Raw genomic sequence first — 19,642 nt, 5'->3', positions numbered from 1 at the left:
AGAGTCAGGCTTTCTTCATGAAGAGACTCCTTTATTGAGGTTGCATTTTTGGGGCAGAGGGATGGTGTTTGCCACTTCACCTAGCTGATGGCTTTGGATGTAATAGTGCATGAGAAAACTTCGTGTGCAAGTGCCCTGTGCCTTGGGCTTCATCCAAGCTTAGCCTGGATATTTGCCCACAGACAGGCAATTCTGGATGACAGATGGAGACTGGAAGCAAAATGAATTCAAGCAGTCAGATAAGGTGGGCTGGGACTGCATTCTGCAGATGTATTTCTTTCCCTTTCGTGTATGAATACAAGCTCAGCAGTGTCATAGTGGCAATGAGCTAAAGATTATAACAGAAGCAAATCTTATAGGGAGGGGCATTTTTTGGTGTACCATGGTATAGATTGAGAAAAGGACAGACATCTGAATACAAAATCCCTTATCAGAGGCTTTAAGTGAATACTGTTGGAGTACTGTATTGCTAGGGAGCTGCTTCATTTACAGACATTAATGAGTCATCTTCTGCTCTGACTGTTTTGAATTCTGTCCTGATATGTCTTGATAATATTCTTAAGGCTATAAATATTCATATTATTTCTCCTGCTCTCAGAGAGAAAACTCCTTACAGAGTTTTTCTAAAAACAAGAGTAAATCTGGCATGTTAGAAGTAGATTTGTAAGAAATATGGTTGCTTCACCTATTTTAACATAATCTTAAAATCATAAAAGGAAGACACAATTCCTCACGTTTTCCCCTATGTATCAAGTAAAACAAAGAGAATAAAAATAAATGTGCAGGGCAAAGAGCTTCTTCTAAAGACCAAGAGTGCCACAAAAGTAGTTTGCATCAATATTACTTAATATCATACAGAGAGGAAAAGAGACTGCAGCAGACATACAATGGGTGCCCAAATAAAAGTGATATAGCTGCAGCTGTGCTTCTTGCTTATCACTGGGTTAAAGTGAGTTCCTCAAAAGAATGAGCCTGTTTACATTTCCTTTTGAAGCATGCTGAGGCTACAGCCTGCTCTCCCTCTAGACAAATGTCTGCAAGCATGGCTGAAAGATGACCTGTGCAATATAGGAAATATCACATGCCCATGCAAGCTGTTAGGTGGTGTAGAGTACTTCCAGGTGTTCCTGGACAGGCTTTCAACAGGCTGCTGCAAAACCAGTTGTGTAGATGGCTGGCAGAAAGATTAGAGTAGGCCATTTTTACTGAGTCATAGCTGTTAGGTGCAAAATTCCCATGCAAAGAGACAGTAGCTTTCACCTTCTTGACACTTCTGTCAGTGTCTCAACCACATTTTTCTGATACATTCATGGTGGCCACCAACTAGAGTGTGTTCTTGTATGCCATATGAAATGCAGCCCAGATAATTAATTCAGCATTGGGAACTGGGGTCCTAACGTTGCCTGAGAAGGGAGCCCAAATAGTCAGCTATTTAGTTGTTTACCGTTTGAGTAAACCTGAGCAACTTGTTAATCCTAGCTTGGCTGCTTCTACTTCTTGCAAGCCTAGTGGCCTCAGGAAAGCAGCTCTCTTTCATGACATGAGGGGAAAGTCTTGTAATGTGAGTTTCTAGCAGAGCTAGGGTCCACCTGGCACACTGCTGTCATCCCGTGAGGGCCACAGCGCTGACTCCTCAGCAGTAGGACCTTTGTGTAGAGGCAGAGAATGCTGAGCTGCTGATAAGCAGGTGTTTGATAGCAGATGGGATAGTTTACTGTGCTGAAGGGAGGGATGGCTCACAAGGATGGGTTGGAAAGTGGCTTTGAATATTTTGGTTGTTCCAGAAGCCCCCCTGCTACAACAGACTTGTTTCTGGTCTGAACTCAGCCCTGCTCAATGGTTCCCAGAAGGGGTAATCAATTGTGATTTCTGCATGGAGAGTTAGGAGACATGGCTGTGCTGAAGCAAAGCAACTCCCCAAACATAGCTTGGCTCACCACTCATCACTAGACATTCCGGTGAATACGAGGTTTTAGAGTGAAGAACCTGTGCTCCCTGGGGATCAGTCCTTCATGTTGGGGTAGGCCAACTTAGGAAGCCAATGCTAGGTGACTGTTCTGTAGATAAATGAGCAGGCTTTGCTACAGGCAAAAACTTCCCCAAAGCACTTCTTTTAAACAGAAACTGGGAACAGCAATAATGTGTGTATTTTCCCCAAGCTAGTCATTCTTCACAGTCTAGGTAATGGGATTATTGCCATCACATGAGTTGGGGACCCCTTGAATGACACCAGAACATGTTCCTACCAAATTAATGGGTAGGCAGGAGTTCTGCATTTTAAAATCTAATCTTAAAACCTTGGAGACTGATTAAATTACGTCTCTGAGCCAGGAACAAAATGTAGCTTCATGCAAATTGTGCTCCTGCTCATAATTTTTTGTTAGCGCTGGAGAATGATTTACTCTCGGGGTTTCAGAGGTTGTTAAAGAGAGTGGTGCATTCTAATCTCATGATTATTTAGTCAGATGTTGGAAACTACAGTACTTACCCAGAACTCTGCTACTGGCAATATGAACCTGTAGGAAAGGGTAATCTATTTTAGTATTACACCCATCTCTGTGGCGTCTGGATAGCCAACAATTCAGCTGAGAGAGGAAGGTTGTTTTTCAGGTTTACTTTAAGAACAAAGACTCCTCTCCAGCAGAAAAGCATAAACAAGTATCTTCATCTGAGTTCATTAATGTGCCTATTTTCCAGCAGCCTGTAAGAGATATTTTTTTATTCTCCTCCTTTCATTCAAACCTGGATAGTGTTAATCTGTCAGTAAGAACGGAAGACAAGACTCTTTGTTGAGAGGAAAAAAAAAAAGAGTGCATTAGTTGATGTAGTGACTGTTACTCCAGTACAGGATGTTTATATGTTTTTTCTGATTTCACAGGAAATACTCTGAGCTTCACATTTACAGAGCCACGTTGGCTGACGCTGGGGAATACGCATGCAGAGTGAGCAGCAAACTAGGGAATGACAGTACTAAAGCCAGTGTTATCATCACGGACACCAATGGTAAGGCTTCACTCTTTATTTTACTATCATGTTCAGAAAGACCATGTATTAAAGCTGCCACCCTGACAAAACGGTTTGGAGGAGGGGAAAGCTTTACAAGTGAAGTGGAAGTGGAAACATTGAAATCAATTAGGTGTACTAAGAAAATTAATCAGGCTTGACTTGTCTGCTATGTAGTTGAGATGTTCAGTTTTCCTTACCCAGACAAATGGGATGCCTCCTATGGATCTCAGGAGAGATCAGCATTTTCTGTGAGACACTTTCCAACACTAAGTCTATGACACAGTCCAAATAGACAAGATAAGAAGAGGATGAAGGGAAGGGAATATTTTTCTAATTCCCATGGTACACGTGAGTAGCGGAGGCACTATAGACCTGTGGGGAAGCTTTCATTTAACTTAAAACATGTCCTAGTCTGAACTTCTAAACTAACACTTCTCTCTTTGTCTTTAAGTAATATTTGTATGGCTCTGGTTGCCATCATTTTTACTTTCACAGATGTTGGAAGGTTTTTCTCTTGGTTTCTAAAATAATAATGACAAAGGCATGAATGTATTTGAAGGCGTTTTATTCAAAGGCATGAATGTAATTCACAAGCTTTAATTCAGGTAATGTGGTTTGAACTTATTGCTTGAGGAGCGGAGCTTCTCATGAGGCAGATGGCATTCAGACTTACCCAAATGATTTAAAATTACTATAGATTGCCGTTTTTGCAGGGCTCCTTTCCATTTCATTTACAGGAAGTTCCAATTGCTTCTGACAGAATTTTGTGAGTGTTGCCATTGTACACAAATGTTTTAGCAGTACTATTTCTCCTTGCAAAAGCATTGGAGGCTGCAGTTCAGTTGAAATCTTGTTTCTTAAGTGCGACATTGACTAATTCAGCTCCAATAATTCAAACTCCAGTGTCCAGCCAATTGTGAAGTATCAAACAAACATGCCCTCATTAGCAAACAAAGCAGAAGTTCTACGCGTATCTGAGATAGGTTTAAAGATGTTGTTGTAATGGCAATTTACCAGGGATGCTTTTCTGTTCCACATTGTGCTCTGAAACAGGAGAAAGGCATTTAAATAAAAAGAAAAATGAATGTAAACCTTTGCCAGTGGGATTTGTCTTTGGCTATCTGCTGTTTTGTGAGCACACAGTGATTGCTCGACTGTATTCACTTTGTGTATTTGCTATTTTATTTCATCAACTAAAGAATCTCAAGTGCTAAGATTTCATACTGGCTGTATGGTATTATAATTATGATCAGCTGACAGGAGACTGATATAAAAGATCAAGTGTTATTTACCAGAATATTATTAGGAGGAAAAATGGGTAGGTGTTTCTGTGTAGCTTTGTAAATGTTCTTGGGTTCCATGAATACTGATTTTGGTTGCTCATTAGCTGCTTACATGGAAAGCTCCTATACTGCTTCCAAGATACTGGAGTTTCCAAAACTCAGCTGTAGGCACTGTGCCTAGGCTATGATACAGATAAATGCAGAAAAAATGCTTGGCCATCCTCTATTACTTTCTCAGACAAGGAATGGTGTCGTGGCTGGGGAGTGCATGTGGGACCTCATTCCTATGCTTCATGACATGGATTTTTTGGAGGCTGTGCTGAATGACAGCAAAACACTCCTGCTGCAGGGAGACAGGAGTTTGGTTTTGAATGAAAACATTTGCAAGCAAGCCCTGTTATGTACATTTATAACTGATAAGTTAGAATCTGTCTAATCTTATTGTGAAATGTACGTTGTTTAAAACACAGCTGTGCATGCAAACTCACTTGAATGCAGGGCAAACTTGGATCCAGTCTAAACCTGGCAGCTGGCTCTTGTCTGTAAAGATCTGAACTGGAAACTCAGTGATATCTGAACTGGAACATCTTGGTGATATTTGATAATCTAGAATCAGGCATGGCAGCATTCATTGGTTGAGTAAATCAATCGTGCGTATTTGGTCGCCACACATACATCTGAGCCCCCTCTGCTTATTGTTGCTTACAAATGACCAGTAAAATTGTTCCTAATTTTCCTCCTAATGATGGAATTTTCCACCTGGATTTGAGGAACAGCATGGGCAACATCTGGTGACTGAAGAGGAATGGATCCCTAAGGCCTCAGAGGGTAACATCTGCTTTGCAAACAGGGATAGACCCCCTGCACAGGTGACCTCCTCACCCCTCCTTCCCCTGCATTCCCTGACCTCTTCCCCTTGTGAGCTTAATGACAGATTTGGGATCCAGACTCGGTAATGAGCCCTGAAGGGCAGTCATTACTCAGGTCCTATACATCTGTGAGGTCCTGCACTATTCATAAGAAAGAGAAAGGTTAAAAAAAAAAACCAAACCAAAACCAAACAGCATATTTAGCTCATATTTGTTATTTCCTGTCAGTGGGCTTTTGGAGAAGACCTTGGGGTCCAGTGCAGCCCAGGAGCTCCTGTAGAAAACTAATATGCAGACATTTGAGAGGGCTGAGCCTCTCAGGGTAGGCAGAGAGGTTGCTTCCTTCCACCTCCAGCAGATAGGGCAACAGTGGGGTAAAGAAAGATACATCAGAAAGCCTGACTTTCTTATGGTTGTACTGACCTGCTCTGCTCTAAGAACCATAATTTTAATTATGACCTTTAATTTAATGACCTCATGTGGTCGTGTTTATTAAGTGTACTCTGCTATCTGCAAACTAGATCATCCTTTCCCTTTATGCTGGGTGCTTTAAGACCGAGGGTAGATAAGGTGATGGCATTTCTGGGTATGGGGTTATTTTTCTTTCCACTAAAAGATTAGTGCTTTTCAGTATAAAAATCTTGGGTTTAATTTCTCAGAATTTTGTCAAACTTTAACTATTTTAGTTGAAATTTTCTTTGCTGGTCTATGCCACAAAAGAGAACTCTAGGGCTAGACCAAAGGTCTATCTAGCATGATGCCTTGTCTCTAACTTCAACTAGCAACAGGCATTAGGAAAAAACCACAAGAACAAGGCAAATGTGTTGGGTTTTTTGCCCAAGAATGGGAATAGCCACACCTTTACCACTAAGGTCACATTTCTGAAAACTGCTAATTTCAATTCCCTTCTCCAAAGAATAGAGAAATGAGTATTTCTCAATAAAACAATTGTAAAAATTTCTTCGTTGTTTTCAGTGAGCAAAGAGCTATATTTTTCCCTGATAACATTCCCAGAAATGGTAATTTTTTCTGTCTTAAACAGTAATAGCCAATGCAATAGTAACTCCTGTCCTTGTTGCTGTCGCTGTTATTATTAACATTGCTGTTAATTAAAACTGCCAAATTTGCTCTTGTGCAAGTTTTTGCTACACATGAACACACACACACAACACACAAACTGTATTAACCTACATAGACTTTTAAATTTTTTCTCATTTCTACTGAAAGAAACATAAAGCCGTGTCTATAGAGCCATATGTATGGATTAAAAATGCAGCAAATATAAAAATAAGTGGACAAAGACTATTTTTTTCCAGTCATAATAGCAAGCAGTGGGAGCTATTCTGTTCTCTTTTAAATTTATAATGAGTATAACTTGCGCACAGGATATGAACTGCCTTCTTATTTTCATTCACTCCTATTCATGTATGTTCCTCTAAGAAAGATTGTAATTGAGGTCAGAATAGAGGCATGAAGTTCTCCTGGATTTGTATAAATAGTGCACAGGTTTGGTAATGCAATAATAACTGCTTTTTTGCATCCTAATTTTTCACTTTAGCCAGGCAAAATTCTTGCAGTGAATTTTTTCATGGACTTTCTTATCAACATAACACCTTACTATGCTTAGAAATAACACTGAGAGAATACTTCATACCACAGCCAAAGCTTTCAATTTCGTGTTTGAAAACTTGCTCACAAAACCCTTTATTTAGACAACTAGGTAAGTGACCTTGTTTTCTAAAGCGTTGAGCACACCACAGCCGCAGCTGAATGTGGTGTCAATCTTTTCCATTAAAAGCTGTTGATCTAAAACTTTTGCCTCTCTAAAGATGTTTGCTGTGCCCAACATTACTCAGGGTGCAAAAGGGTGGATTCCTGCAGAGATGTTTCAGAAGTTAGAAGTCTACAGTGCTGGATTACTGCTACATTGTGTGCAGGGTATTGTGTGAGCGCTCATCCTGCACATCTGTGCAAAGTGAGTTGATGTAGTTTGAGTCATCAGTGGGGGAGGCTGGGACAACTTTGCCTGAATTGAAGGGAACAAGAAGTGCTCAGGCGATCTGTTCATGTAACTCAACTGTAGACAGAGGTAAGCCTTGGTAAATTCATTAGCTACACAGTCAGTGGCCTGTGCAAACTTCTGGGTTTGCATCCATAGGACTTGCTGTAGTACTAACAGCTCCGAGTTGTGCAGTAGTCAATAAGGATCTGATATTCATCATTCATTAAACTTGACTTTGTTCTTCCTCTTCTGAAGGTAGCCAGTAGCTTCTCTTCAAGAAGATGGCAGAGAAATGAGTAAATAAAAACAACATCTTGCATCTAGTACCCGTAGAGCAGGTGGCCAACTATGAAATACTTCAAATGCAAGAAAAGTCTGTCCTACTCATAGATTAATCTCTCTGAGACTTGATTAAAGCAGATCAGTGTATCTTTTCTCTCTCCAGCATAGTTACAGGTGACCTGGGGCCATAGTTTGCTTTTAACTGGCTGGTGTAATGGGTCAGATTCTCAGCTGGTGCAAATCAGCATGCCTGGACAAAGTCACTGATTTAGGCCTCCACATAGAAAGAAATGTCGCCATCACTCAGTTTGGCATAGCAGTTCCCCTAAGAGTAGCTTTGAACCTTTCCTTGCTTTTTGACATATTTGAATTGAGGGCGGTGCTCTTTAAATCTGATTCAGGGCAATAGTTTCTTGGAGGACCAGGAAAAAGATAAAAAGCACAGCAGTTTTAAGAAACAAGCCAGTTCATCCATTGGATCTCCCTGTGTCCTTGACCACATGTGCCTGAATGCCTCTGAGGCCTCTGACTATGGCCTTAACTTCTACACACCTACCCCCTACTCTGCCATCTGTAGACCAAGTAACAGAGGTCTCAGACACTCCCCTTTTCTCAAGGTGTGTGCTAGCTTGTGTCATTCTTCATATAATTCAGAATGTGTCACCTGAATGGCACAACTAATCCAAAAGGCTTAAGTCTTATGTCACTGCCAGAAAGTAAACCTCAGGATGACAGAATGCTTGTTTGCAGCTCTATCTGCCTGTGATATTTGTAGTGTTTGAATCCTCCTCAGAGCGCAGGTTGTTGTCCCTGTCAAGGTCCTCAGAGCCACCTTCATAGCCTGAACCAAAACCCATGAGATCAACTAAATCCCCTCAGTTTGCTCAAGCAGGCTTTTTGGATTAGGCCTTTGGCAAATGAAGTGGGGGAAATAAAGGGCTGTGAGGTCATGCAGAGGGCTCTTCACAACAGCAGCTGTAGGGCTGTTAGATGTTTGGTTATCCCCGGAGAAAAGATGTCTCCTGAGAAGGAGGACTCCCTGCCTCCTCAGAGGCATTACAGCAGAGCTTGTCACCCAGGCACTGAGCTGTCTCCTATCAGCAGGCCAAACAAAGCTTCCTACCTGGAAGGATGGATCAAGATACCAAGCCCAGCAAGGTGGTGGGTTGCTGTAAGTCCTGTAGGGATTGAAGGGGCTTTTTACTGTCTTGCCAGAGGAGACAGCAGGAGGTGAAGCTGGCCACAGTACTAAGAAAATGGGACTGAGAGGCTGCAGGGACCTGTCCCTTAAAGCATGCCTAAACAAGAATCTCTTGTACATCTGTCAGTATTTTTACATGAGAAAGCCCCAGCACAAACATATTCAGTTTCAGGAAACAGCACTTCACCAAAAATAAATGCTCCTAGAAGCACCAGGGGACAGAACTGGATGAGCACCTGAGGTAGCTGTTCCTTGTGGGGACTTAAACTTGATGATAAAGACAGGGCTGTGGGCTGCCATCTCCATACCTGTCCTAGTTTCAGCTGGGATAGACTTAATTTTCTTCCTAGTAGCTGGTATAGTGTTATGTTTTGGGTTCAGTGGGAGAATAATGTTGACAACACACTAGTGTTTTCAGTTGTTGCTAAGTAGTGTTTATACTGTCAAGGATTTTTCAGCTTCTCATGCCCAGCCAGCAAGAAGGCTGGAGGGGCTCAAGAAGTTGGGAGGGGACACAGCCAGGACAGCTGACCCAAAGTGGCCAAAGGGGTATTCCATACCATTGACATCATGTCTAGCATATAAACTGGGGGGGGGGAGGAGGGGGGTGGCCAGGGCAGGGGCAGATTGCTGCTTGGAAACTAACTGGGCATTTGTTGGCAAGTGGTGAGCAACTACATTGTACATCACTTATTTTCTGTATTCAATTCTTTTATTATTATTAATGTCATTTTATTATTGTTATTATTATCATATTTATTTTCTTCTTTTCTGTCTTATCTCAACCCACGAGTTTTACTTTTTTCCCCGATTCTCTCCCCCATCCCACTGGGTGGGGGGGAAGTGAGCGAGCAACTGCGTGGTGCTTAGTTGCTGGCTGGGGTGAAACCATGGCAATACCTTAGCACACTGCAGCAGCAACTGCAAGTATCATGACTGAAAAATGCTTTGAGTTCTTCCACCTCGGGCAAGTATTGATGGCCCCCTACAAGCAGCTTCTTTTCTCTCTGCTTCTTGTATTCAGATGGCTTGTCATGTGGATCTGTGCTGGCTTTCTCGAGTGGAGTAAAATGCCTCTCTTGGTGATGTGGTGTACTGTCCTCAGTAAGCAACACACACAAATTTTGCATCTTCCAAACGTTAGCATCCGCTGTTAAGGCTGCTAACACAAATGTTAGTAGCGGGGCTTGGTAATTTGTGACTTTGCTACATATTTTCCAGATGTTTCTTAGAAAGTTACAGGTGTGGGAGGCTCTGGCTGTATTTTCCACCGGCAGGGAAGCTTGCCCTTGGTGTTTGTACCAACACAGCTGGGCTGGGGAGGTGACAGTAAGAAATGTTCCATCAAGCTCAGCATGGGCACTAGATGGAACATGGTTTCTTTAACGGAGAAAGAAGAATTTGCTCCAGTTGTGCCAGATGCTGAGCTACGCAGCTCTCAGACCTGTTCTGTCTCCTTTTGTGACTAAGAAGGTTAATTGCTCAGACAGCCCAGCTGCAAAACAGCAAACTGCCTCCATACCCCAAAAATGGTCCTGAAAGCTGCCTGACTACAGGTCGCTGTGTTCCAAGACCTAGTGCACAGGTTTTGACCTTAAAAATTTTACTTATAATAATCATTTCCATGCCACACATCACTGGCTATCAGGGAAATTCTGTATAACATGTTTTCTCACACTAGTGAGATGAAAACTGGGACATATTGCCCAGGCAAACAAGATATTTGCCAAAGAAAACTGGACCAAAATGGAAAAAATATGAAAGAAGAGCTAGCCAGTAAGAAATTAAAAAACAGCCTCAACATTGAGGTTTAATGAGAGGGGTGTTGAAGGGAAGACAGTTGGACTGAGTTTTGTCTCTGGTCAAGTTTCTGTGGACTCTGAAGACAGTGAGCAGAGGGTCACCTGATCCAGAATCACAGAACAGAGTAAAAACATTCTTGTCACCTTTTCCTAAATCTCTTATGAGGCTTTTTCTAAATTCTTTTTGTTTGGCCTACCAGAGGATTCTTGGTGTGCCTTGAGGATACAGGGCAGGACTTCTTCCCTGGGATTTGTGGCCATTCTCCAGCTGTGGAGTTGAAACTTGTGCAACTGTATTGAACTGCACCACTATGAGGCTGAAAACTGTTCTGAGAACTTGGAGAAGACCAAGATTGTTGATGCTTACAACTGAAGGGTGCTTTGTCCACACCTAGGAGATTGCACACAGTTGTGGCTTGCAGGGTCAGCAGCGCACAGACAGATGGATGGTGTCATTGGAATGAGTACAAGTCTGTGAAGCCTAAACAAAGGCTTTCTACTTTCTGCTTTCTCCCATCTCTGTTCTGCAAGGCATTAGCAGGGATCTAAGCACAGCAGCAGCATCCCCCATAGCCATCAACCAGTGCAACAAGAGGGTGCAAGGAGTCCATGGCAGTATGCCACTAGCAATAGCATATCTCTGTAGGACCAGTATGGAAGAGCAACTTTTCTCATCTCTTCAGCAAAGCAACTGTTTGATTTCCATCACAGAACCCCCAGCAGTCATCCCATGAGGGACTGGGTTTGCATGTGTAACTTAGAAGATTCCCCTGAAGTGGCAAGTGACATTATTGGATGTACTTACCAGCAATTCAAGTGATATGAACAGGAACACATCTTTGCAAAATTTAACTGCCTAGAAGCATAAGGAGTGAATGTTAACACTGACATCTTCCAGAAGCAGAGCCATCTGCATGATTTCTCCTCTTGCCACTGATCAGTGTTTCCCAGAGGAGAATGAGAGATTGAACAACTGGCTTCTTTCAGAAGAAACAGGCTTTTTTCTTCAGATCTACTGGTAGACAGCATCATTTTTTATTTTTTCCCAAAAGGAAACATTTGCAAGTTGGTGTCTGATTGCAGCCTCTGCCCACTGAAGCAGAATTTAAGCTTGATTCTTTGAGCACCTTTTTCCCCTTTACCTTGTCCATTCTTGGACCTGAATGCCGTTAGAGGATCGTCTGACTCCACATTATAACTTCTTGTTGCCTCTTGTGTTTTCCAGAGAGCACCAGCAAGATACCAGTATCAACAGAAGGGACAAAAACTTCTTCACGTAAGTTGAATTAATAGAGTCTTTCTATCTCTTTCTCTTTATTTCTTCTTGAAACTGCTTCTGCAGCTCTGAAACTCTCCCTCTTAGCAGAGAACAATTCGCCTACATCCAGTACCTCAGTATCTGCATATCACCTTGAATACTGGAGCTACTTCAGGGACTGAGAAATGAATGAAGAAAGGTTAAGCATACTTTTTGATATCCTGGAGCTGCATTGAGGATGCTAACTGGGCCTGCAGTTGTCAGCCTGCAGCAGACCAAGTGAAAAAGTATTTGGGTTGTTAGGAACTCTGTTTCAAAAAAGCATTTGTTGCTCCTGTTCCTGTAAATCCTAGTAGCTGCATGTGAATTTGCAGATTGTGTAGGTATATTGATGTTTCCTCCAGAAAGTCTGTTGGCTAGACTGCTCTGTTCCTCAGGGGTCTACATACAATTCCTGACAACTCTGCAGGGTCTGTGTATGTAGACAGGTAACTCACTGTCAATAGTTTAACCACTTTTGAAGCTGCCTTGGCATACTAGGAGCCCTCTCCAGATGGTTTCCTTTTAGGCTGGTGGAATTTTGCTTTCAGCATCCTGCCTGCAGTTACGGATTGCATGCCTCCAGAGTTACTCCTGGAACTGACCCCAGTGAGAAGTCACTTTCATTATTTTAACTGTTAGAGTTACTTTATATATGGCCACAATACAAGCAGTTGTCTCTACCGCTGAGTTTGGCTGAGGGAGCTGTGGATAGGCATGTGTAAGCCGAGCATCCCAAGGATTTACAAGATGCACATATCCTGCTTGGCAAAGAGGCTGGAGTCCTGCTAGCTTTTTTGAGAAAGCTACGTCTGGCAGAGACAGGTTTTAGTATGAGATGACAGTGTTTGTAGGCTAGATCAAGGAAAACAGTGGGATTGCCAGATTTTGCATTTAGCATGCCTGCAGCCTTTCCTTTGATGCATCTGCGTGTGTGGTGACCTACTTCTGAAATCTTGGCACTGCTGCCTGACAGAAGACCCATTGGATGTGCCCACATTCTTTCATGTTCTCAGTGGGGCCTGTCACTGGTACTTCACTGGATATGTATGAGACCACATAGCTAATAGAAAGTGTCCTGTAACCATTGGAACCATTTTTGTTCAAAGGAGGTGACACGCTGGTCACTGACTCCACTGGGCTTGCCTTCCCTCCTCCCTTGTGCAGCAAGAATGCAATCCCTGCATTTCTCTCCCTTCTTTCCCATGAACTAAATTACTTGTTCTTGAGTGGTCTCTTTCCCTGCTTATGTCCCTTCCAGTGCCTGCTGTTACAGTACTGTTTTCCTCTTTACTGCTATTGTGCCACTGGAGAGGAGGTGGCTGGGATGTTCAAAAGGCTGGCTGCATTCCTGATGAGTTGCTGGACTGGCAGATTTCATGCCAAGCGGCACATCACGCTGTTGTCCTGAAGGAGAGCAGAAAGCAACACATTCAGTGGCTGTTTGTTGAGGTCTTCTCATGGAGCTCTGAGTAGGTCTTTGCTGTGTGGCTATAGCAGAGACCTGCTCAGGCCCAAACCCAGCCAAGTGCCATTTTTCCCCACTGTTCTCACCCAGCCCTGGGTCCAGACCATGTCAGCTTTCTCTGCCACTACAGGAGTCTCCTGCTGACAAAGTGTCTGGGGTTTTGGGCACTGCAGATTTTTTCAAGTCCTTGCAAATGCAAGTAAGTTATTAGTGTGTTGCTGCTTTAATTGGAGGTAGGCTATTGTAAGATGCTGGTGTTTAAATCACCAGGAGCTAGGTCTCTTGAATTAATGCTATAGCTACGTTTTGGTGATAGGAGGACTTAACAAAGTGGTCTTAGCTTTTAAGTGTGGTTTTACTCTGCCTAAAAACTGACTCTATTAGGTGACAGATTCATGTTTTCTGCCTGACGTGGCATGTTGTTAAATACTTTGCTACAGAGCATGCAGTATGCCTGACCTGCACAGGCTGATTGCTAGCTACCCTGACTTCCTTCATCCCTCTCCATGGTGGCACGTCACATTGCCACCTTAGGTGAAGTGCTCTCTCTGCAAACTCTTCCTTCCAGCTGATAGTAGTCCTCAAGCACACTCTTGAATTCTTTACTCATGCATGTCACCATATGTTTTGCTGGACTCTAAGCTGGTGAAACCCCATGCAGCCACCCAAACACATGGCTCTGGTTTGCTGCATTCGGTTCAGGTTCCTACAGCTCAGGAGGTTCAGCCCTAGCTTCAGGCTAGCTTGCTTCTTCCATTAACTTTTCTGAGTGCTTCCTTTGTGTGATTTGTGTTGAGGTCTGTTTCTTTCATCTGTCCTACAAGATTATTTGCCATCTTGAGAATGCTTCTTCTTTTTCCTTTCTTTGTTACCACTTTGGGGCTTGTGTTATGTCCCATTTTGGTCTGGAACATGTCCTGCTCTCCCTTCCAGCTACAGCTCTCTGCAAAGGTGGTGACACTCATGCACCCTGCTCTCTTTGAAGCCACAGAGGTCCTTAGCCATAGTTGTGATAAACCTGGAGGCCTGACTGTCCATTTGGAGTTATGTGAGAAGAAGATAAGAAGCTAGTGTTTCCTGGGTCAGCATGTGCCGCTTCAAGACCCACTGCTTTCCACTTTCCTCTGATGCTGTCACAAACAGCTGAAAACTTTGCTTTCTTTTATGCCAGTTTTCTCCTGACCTTTCCTCCCAGCACTATGGAGCATTTTTGCTGTAATTGATTATTCACAGCGTGCCTAGGACATGCTGTACCAACTTTGAAGTTATTCCTTTCTCGAGCTATCTCATTTTTTTTCACTTCTTTGGCAGGTTTCTGATTACTGAAAAGAAAAAAAAAATAAAAAAGCGGTACTGGGGGAAGATGTTCAGGCTCCTCAAGTAGAACAATGTAGCTGTGGCTGTATTCTTACAACTTTGTTACTTCTGTGTGTTGCAGAACCCATGCTTAGGATACAAGCTTCAACAGAAGGAACAAACACTTCCTCCTGTAAGTATATACACGTTGTTTAAATTGTTGCTGGCAAGACCCTTGGATACAGTTATCGCTCCCTAGCTCAGTAAAAAATGTGCTTCTATCTAAATCTACCGTAAGGGATCGGGAGTGACTGGGCAGGATTCCTGCACTACAGATGCAGTTATTATTTGTTATACAAATTATAACTCTCAGAGCCATGTCCTTTGTGGATTGAGGGCTAAACACCTTCCTTCAGGAAGGTCAAAGCACATGTTTGGGCAGGGCAAAGGAGGAGGAAACTGCTCCAGTGTTTCCTACCTGGAATTCCCTGCCCTGCCCTCTCCAGGCAATGCATGGCTTCAAACATGGTCTCCTCTGCCTCCACAGCCCCTGGCCCTAGGGTAGCTGGAACATCCTTGGGTCCAGCCATTCCCAGCTGCAGCACATTTCCCTTGATCCCTGTGCCAGCTGGTGCATGTTAGAGCTTCTCGGGCTCTTTCTGTTGTGCTCAGCTGTCCTTGGGAAGAGGATGAGGAAGGTGAGGACATCTTTTTATGTGTCTTCCCTCAGCAGGGACAGAGGTTCCTTCCTGTGGAAGAGAGGTTGTCTCTCTCCTCATCTTGGGAGCACACTGGGAGCTGGGAGGTTACCAGTGAGGAAACTGACTCTTTTCTTCCTCTGTAGTGATGCTTCCCTGGGAAGCACACTTTACAGCCATAATCCTGTGTGCTTTCATCTTTGAGAACCATCAGGTAAAGCCTTCCAGCTCTTTACTAGACCGAGATCCGCCATCTAGCCAGCCTGGTTTTGAGCAGTCTTGAAGTACGCTTCACAAAATCAAAGTCAGCAGGGTTGTGGGAGGTAAGGTATTGACCTTTTCCTAAAGCAGTAAGTATTGCTGGCTGCCAGGAATGGGATGGCAGGTGAGATAGACCAGTGGTCCAATCCCCCCAACAGTTCCAGTGTTACTGTAAAATACTGTGTATGCTCTATAGCAAACTATACATAGATGCCCTTAACTCACATCTAATAGCTACTGTAGCAGCACAAGAGGGAATGGTCAAAGCCAAATCTTTGGACACAGTATTCTGAACATTTTTTCATAATTTATATGAGATAAAAAAGACTTATTCTTGTAGATTTTCTTCTCAGCTCTTAAACTGATTAATGTTTTAAGTGTGTGGTGAAGGAATTTTAGAAATCTGATAGGTTATTTTAAAAGACTGAAAAGCTTTCAGCTAGCAAGGTGAGAAGAGTTAATGTTTTTGGCCATCTTTTTCCTCTGATGTATAGCAGAAGGGTGGCAGGAATAATTCCTGGAGCAATTTAAAACAGACATTTCTTTCTGTTCTGCTCTCAGTTCCATTGAGGTAAATCGGGATTAGTACTATTCAAGTCACTAAAGCAATGGAGGAGAGCAGTATTGGATACTGCTGCCTGTGCTGGGTTGGAAAGGTACTACAAAGCAGGAGGGAGCCAATGTTTATTGCTAACAGATGTGAATGTCTACTCACACTACAGACCGTTGAGGGAATTGAGTGCACATACTTATTCTAAAGTTGCTTAGGGCTTTTATTTTCTGAATTTCAGTGGGACATGTCAGTTTCACACTTGTCGCTGTCAATCTTGCAACAGCTACAGGAGATAAAATAAACTGTTTCCTTCCACTTCTCAGACAATAGCAGATGTTTCAGAGAACATGCCAGCACTGTCACTGTTGGCCAGACACTGGGAAAGACCTGAGAACAGCAGAGTGATTCAGTAGGGTCTCTCCCCTGGGCTTTCACAAGTGTACAGACATGTGTTATGCTATGGTTTTTGGGGGTTCCAGTGACAGACAGATATTCAGAAAGCTAAAAATTATTAAAAAATCCCATCTCTGTAAGACATTCCACAACGGACACCCCAAAACTGAAGGTCCCTCTACCCTTTTATGTGCACATGCACCTACACTCCTCCAAATCCACACTGTTTTGAGAGTGTGAGCCTCCATTCTTAAGTAAAGGAGAAGGGAAAGACTCTGATGTATTCCCAGTTTAATATAAAGGGCTGGTGGTCAGGCTGGGGGGTCAGTAATCCAAGGGAGGATGAGGAAATTCATGCTTTTGTGTCGTGTTTCATAGTGAGAGACTTTGTGGCACTGATTACCAACAATGCCCCGGCAGGTAGAAATGCTTCCCACCTTCTCTTCCACCCCAACCCTAGAATTGCTCCATATATATTTATTTTGTACTGTGTAATTTTGAAACCTAAGTTACAACTTTAATTTTCCTTGATGATGGAGCTCTCTGTGATATGGTTTCTCCCACTGAAAGAAGTGAGCAAATCAACAGCAGTTGGAGCCCTGTGTGCTCTCACTACCAAGGACTGCAGGGGCCATTCTTAAGCACATCAGAACAATTTGGGGATGGAAGACATTTTTCCTCCCCTTGTTCCCTCAACTGCAGTGCTCTGAAACAAGTGCCTTATGGCTCTGTGACTTTCTTCTGTTCAGGATTTGCAGTGGAAAAAGTAAATCTGAGATTTCACCCTAGTGCCTTTGTTTTATGGGTTCATTCAACTATGTATTCAAGACAAGAGAATGAAAATATGGTGGTCTTTTTGCTCTTCTGGGACTTGTTAAAGGAATTTTGGCTTCTCACCTTGATAGGCAAGAATAGCATACATATGGCAGCCTTCCTTTTCTTTAGAAAAGTGGTACCAAAACTTGAATTCTTGTTTGTAAGTTACAATACACCTGGAAAGAAATTCAAAAGCAATCAGGTTTCTTAGGTTAAAATCATACCATCAGCACTGCACACAGCCTCCTGGTGGAGGTGTTCTGCAGGAACATTTGTATAGTGCAAGAGGGGAGAAGGGAAGTGGTGGGATGCAGGCTGTTTACAATGACCATAGTTCCTGTTGTGCGGGAACCATCTACAGCACAGTATGTATGTACAGACCAGGAGTGAGGAGGCACCTTAGCTCACTGTTTCTACGGAGAGCAACAGTTTGGAAACCCATGTTCTGAGGACTAAACTGGATCAAAATCTGAGCATTTGTAGCAGTAGGAAATGAAGAAGTTGGACAGAGCCAGAGCCTGTGGGAGTATATTTCATACTCTTCATCACAGACAGCTTAGTTACACCTTGCAGCGTTACCTTCATGCCCTTGTTTACGCTGCCCATTAAGGGCTACTCCCTAAAATGTCTGTGAAGGCACTTCCTCCAGCAAAGAGTCAGGGCATGCTGTGTACTCTTCATGTTTCAGACCTGATTGTCTTACACTGGGCTTCTCAGTTCAGATTTGTCTGCTTGTGCAAGATGCTGAGCCAGCAACCATGGCACTGGATGTGCTTGGAGCATATTTTCTGCAGCATGCAGCCTCCTGTCCACTGTCTAGCAGGCTGATATGATGCCCAGCTTGAGGCAGGAGTGTGGATGAAGAACGGGTAGGAGGCTGATCCCACCTGGCTTGTGGCTTCTTTTTCAGAAGAGTGCAGAGCAAGTTTGTTTAGCTTTTAGCTGGAGGGAAAGACCCAGTGTTGGTCATCTGTCCCATAGATTACTTTAATCTCATTTTCTCACAGACTTTCATTCTGACCTTTAAAATCTGCGCAGAAATTTTAAAAAGAAAGATTAGTTGGAGAAGAAATGTGTCAGCTTAGACTGCTCATCTCTTCTCTCTGGAATTATTAACTTGCAAGGTCCAAGCCTGGCACAGCAAGGCACCTTCCTAACACTTCATCTTCTCATGGTGCAGTAACAGATTCCAACCTGCATATCAAATGGAGAGCAGATACACCACGTAGAAAGGAGGCATGCAAAGATTTGTTGCCTGTCACATTTTCTCAAGCACAGTACTGATCTGCTTTGATAAAAATGTTCCATGCTGAGTAGTAAAACCTTCTATGACATGGTGTTAGGGTCATTGGTTTATACAGTATTTTTAACAGGAACTTTTTTGCATATATGAGGCAAGCAGCCTGGCCAGTAAATCATCTGTGTCCTAAAATCTTAACAAGCAAGTTAAGTTTCTGCTAGTTTATGCTTTCCTTTATCTCCTAAAGTGACCGCAGTCCTTCTCCCCTGTAGTTATTCATGTAATACCCAACAGGAGTCCACTTTCAAAAAAACATGAATTTTGTCTAAGAATCATACAAACCAGAATCAGTCCTTCTGGAAAACAGAAAGCTTGGGCCCCCAGTGATACAAGTTTTATGTGGCTGTTTCTTCTGCTTTGAGGATACTTATCCAAACCTCTAAAGACCTTCTGATTTTGTTGCTATTTCAAGCAATTTTTTAAAGGGTCATCTTGATTTGTAGCCAGTCCTTAGACCACTCAGATTGTCCTGCTATCTGATGTTTGGAGTTTTGGTTAGATTATTTTATTTGGTTTTTTTTTTTTAATATTACTGATGCATAGGTACCTACAGGAGTCTGCTTGCCTTTGATGTGTGGCCAAAACTTGTGGAATCAAGAAAAGGCAGATGAAGAGTGAAACTCTACTCTGCAGTCTTTTGTACTTTCTGAGGTCCATGTGAATTGCAGTTCTTTTAAGACACAATGTGACTTGGTGGCCAGATATCTTGCAGTATAGCAGAATATAGTAAATATGGAATTTCTGCATTAATTCATTTTACTCTGTTTTGGGGTTTTTTTTGCTTCATTTTACTCTGAGTTCAACAGATGTTAATTTCTAATATTCCCTCTACAACTGAGAGATGAAGAAGATGATAATGTGATGGACAGTGCTGCAGCACAGTGTAAGGATCAGAAAAAATCAGGGGACACTGCCTAATGAACATGTGTTTAACTTCTTTCAGCCCCAGAAGGCTCTGCTGTGTTATCATAAAACCTAAATACACTGGTAGCAGCTCAGTGACTTCTGAAATGCAGCTTTCTTTGAGTGAAAGAGCAGAATTGTTTTACTAGAGACTAGTAATATGGCAAAGTCACTCAGGGCAGGATGGGAAGAGGAGAATACTGTAACCAATT

At 42.7% G+C, this 19,642-nt stretch overlaps 1 protein-coding gene across 1 annotated transcript in view; it reads left to right on the top strand.

Annotated features, from left to right (window-relative positions):
• The window catches only part of NRG1 (neuregulin 1), a 296,898-nt gene that overhangs the window by 149,355 nt on the left and 127,901 nt on the right, over positions 1–19,642 (top strand). Inside the window, exon 3 of the mRNA XM_010567061.1 lies at positions 2,879–3,003. Within this exon, the coding sequence (XP_010565363.1) occupies positions 2,879–3,003 (125 nt within the window). The remainder of the gene's footprint in view (positions 1–2,878; positions 3,004–19,642) is intronic.

The sequence above is a fragment of the Haliaeetus leucocephalus genome, unplaced genomic scaffold, assembly GCF_000737465.1.
Source record: "Haliaeetus leucocephalus isolate CR32 unplaced genomic scaffold, Haliaeetus_leucocephalus-4.0 Scaffold225, whole genome shotgun sequence".
Classification (NCBI taxonomy): Eukaryota; Metazoa; Chordata; class Aves; order Accipitriformes; family Accipitridae; genus Haliaeetus; species Haliaeetus leucocephalus.
This window is presented reverse-complemented; position numbering and strand designations above follow the sequence as displayed.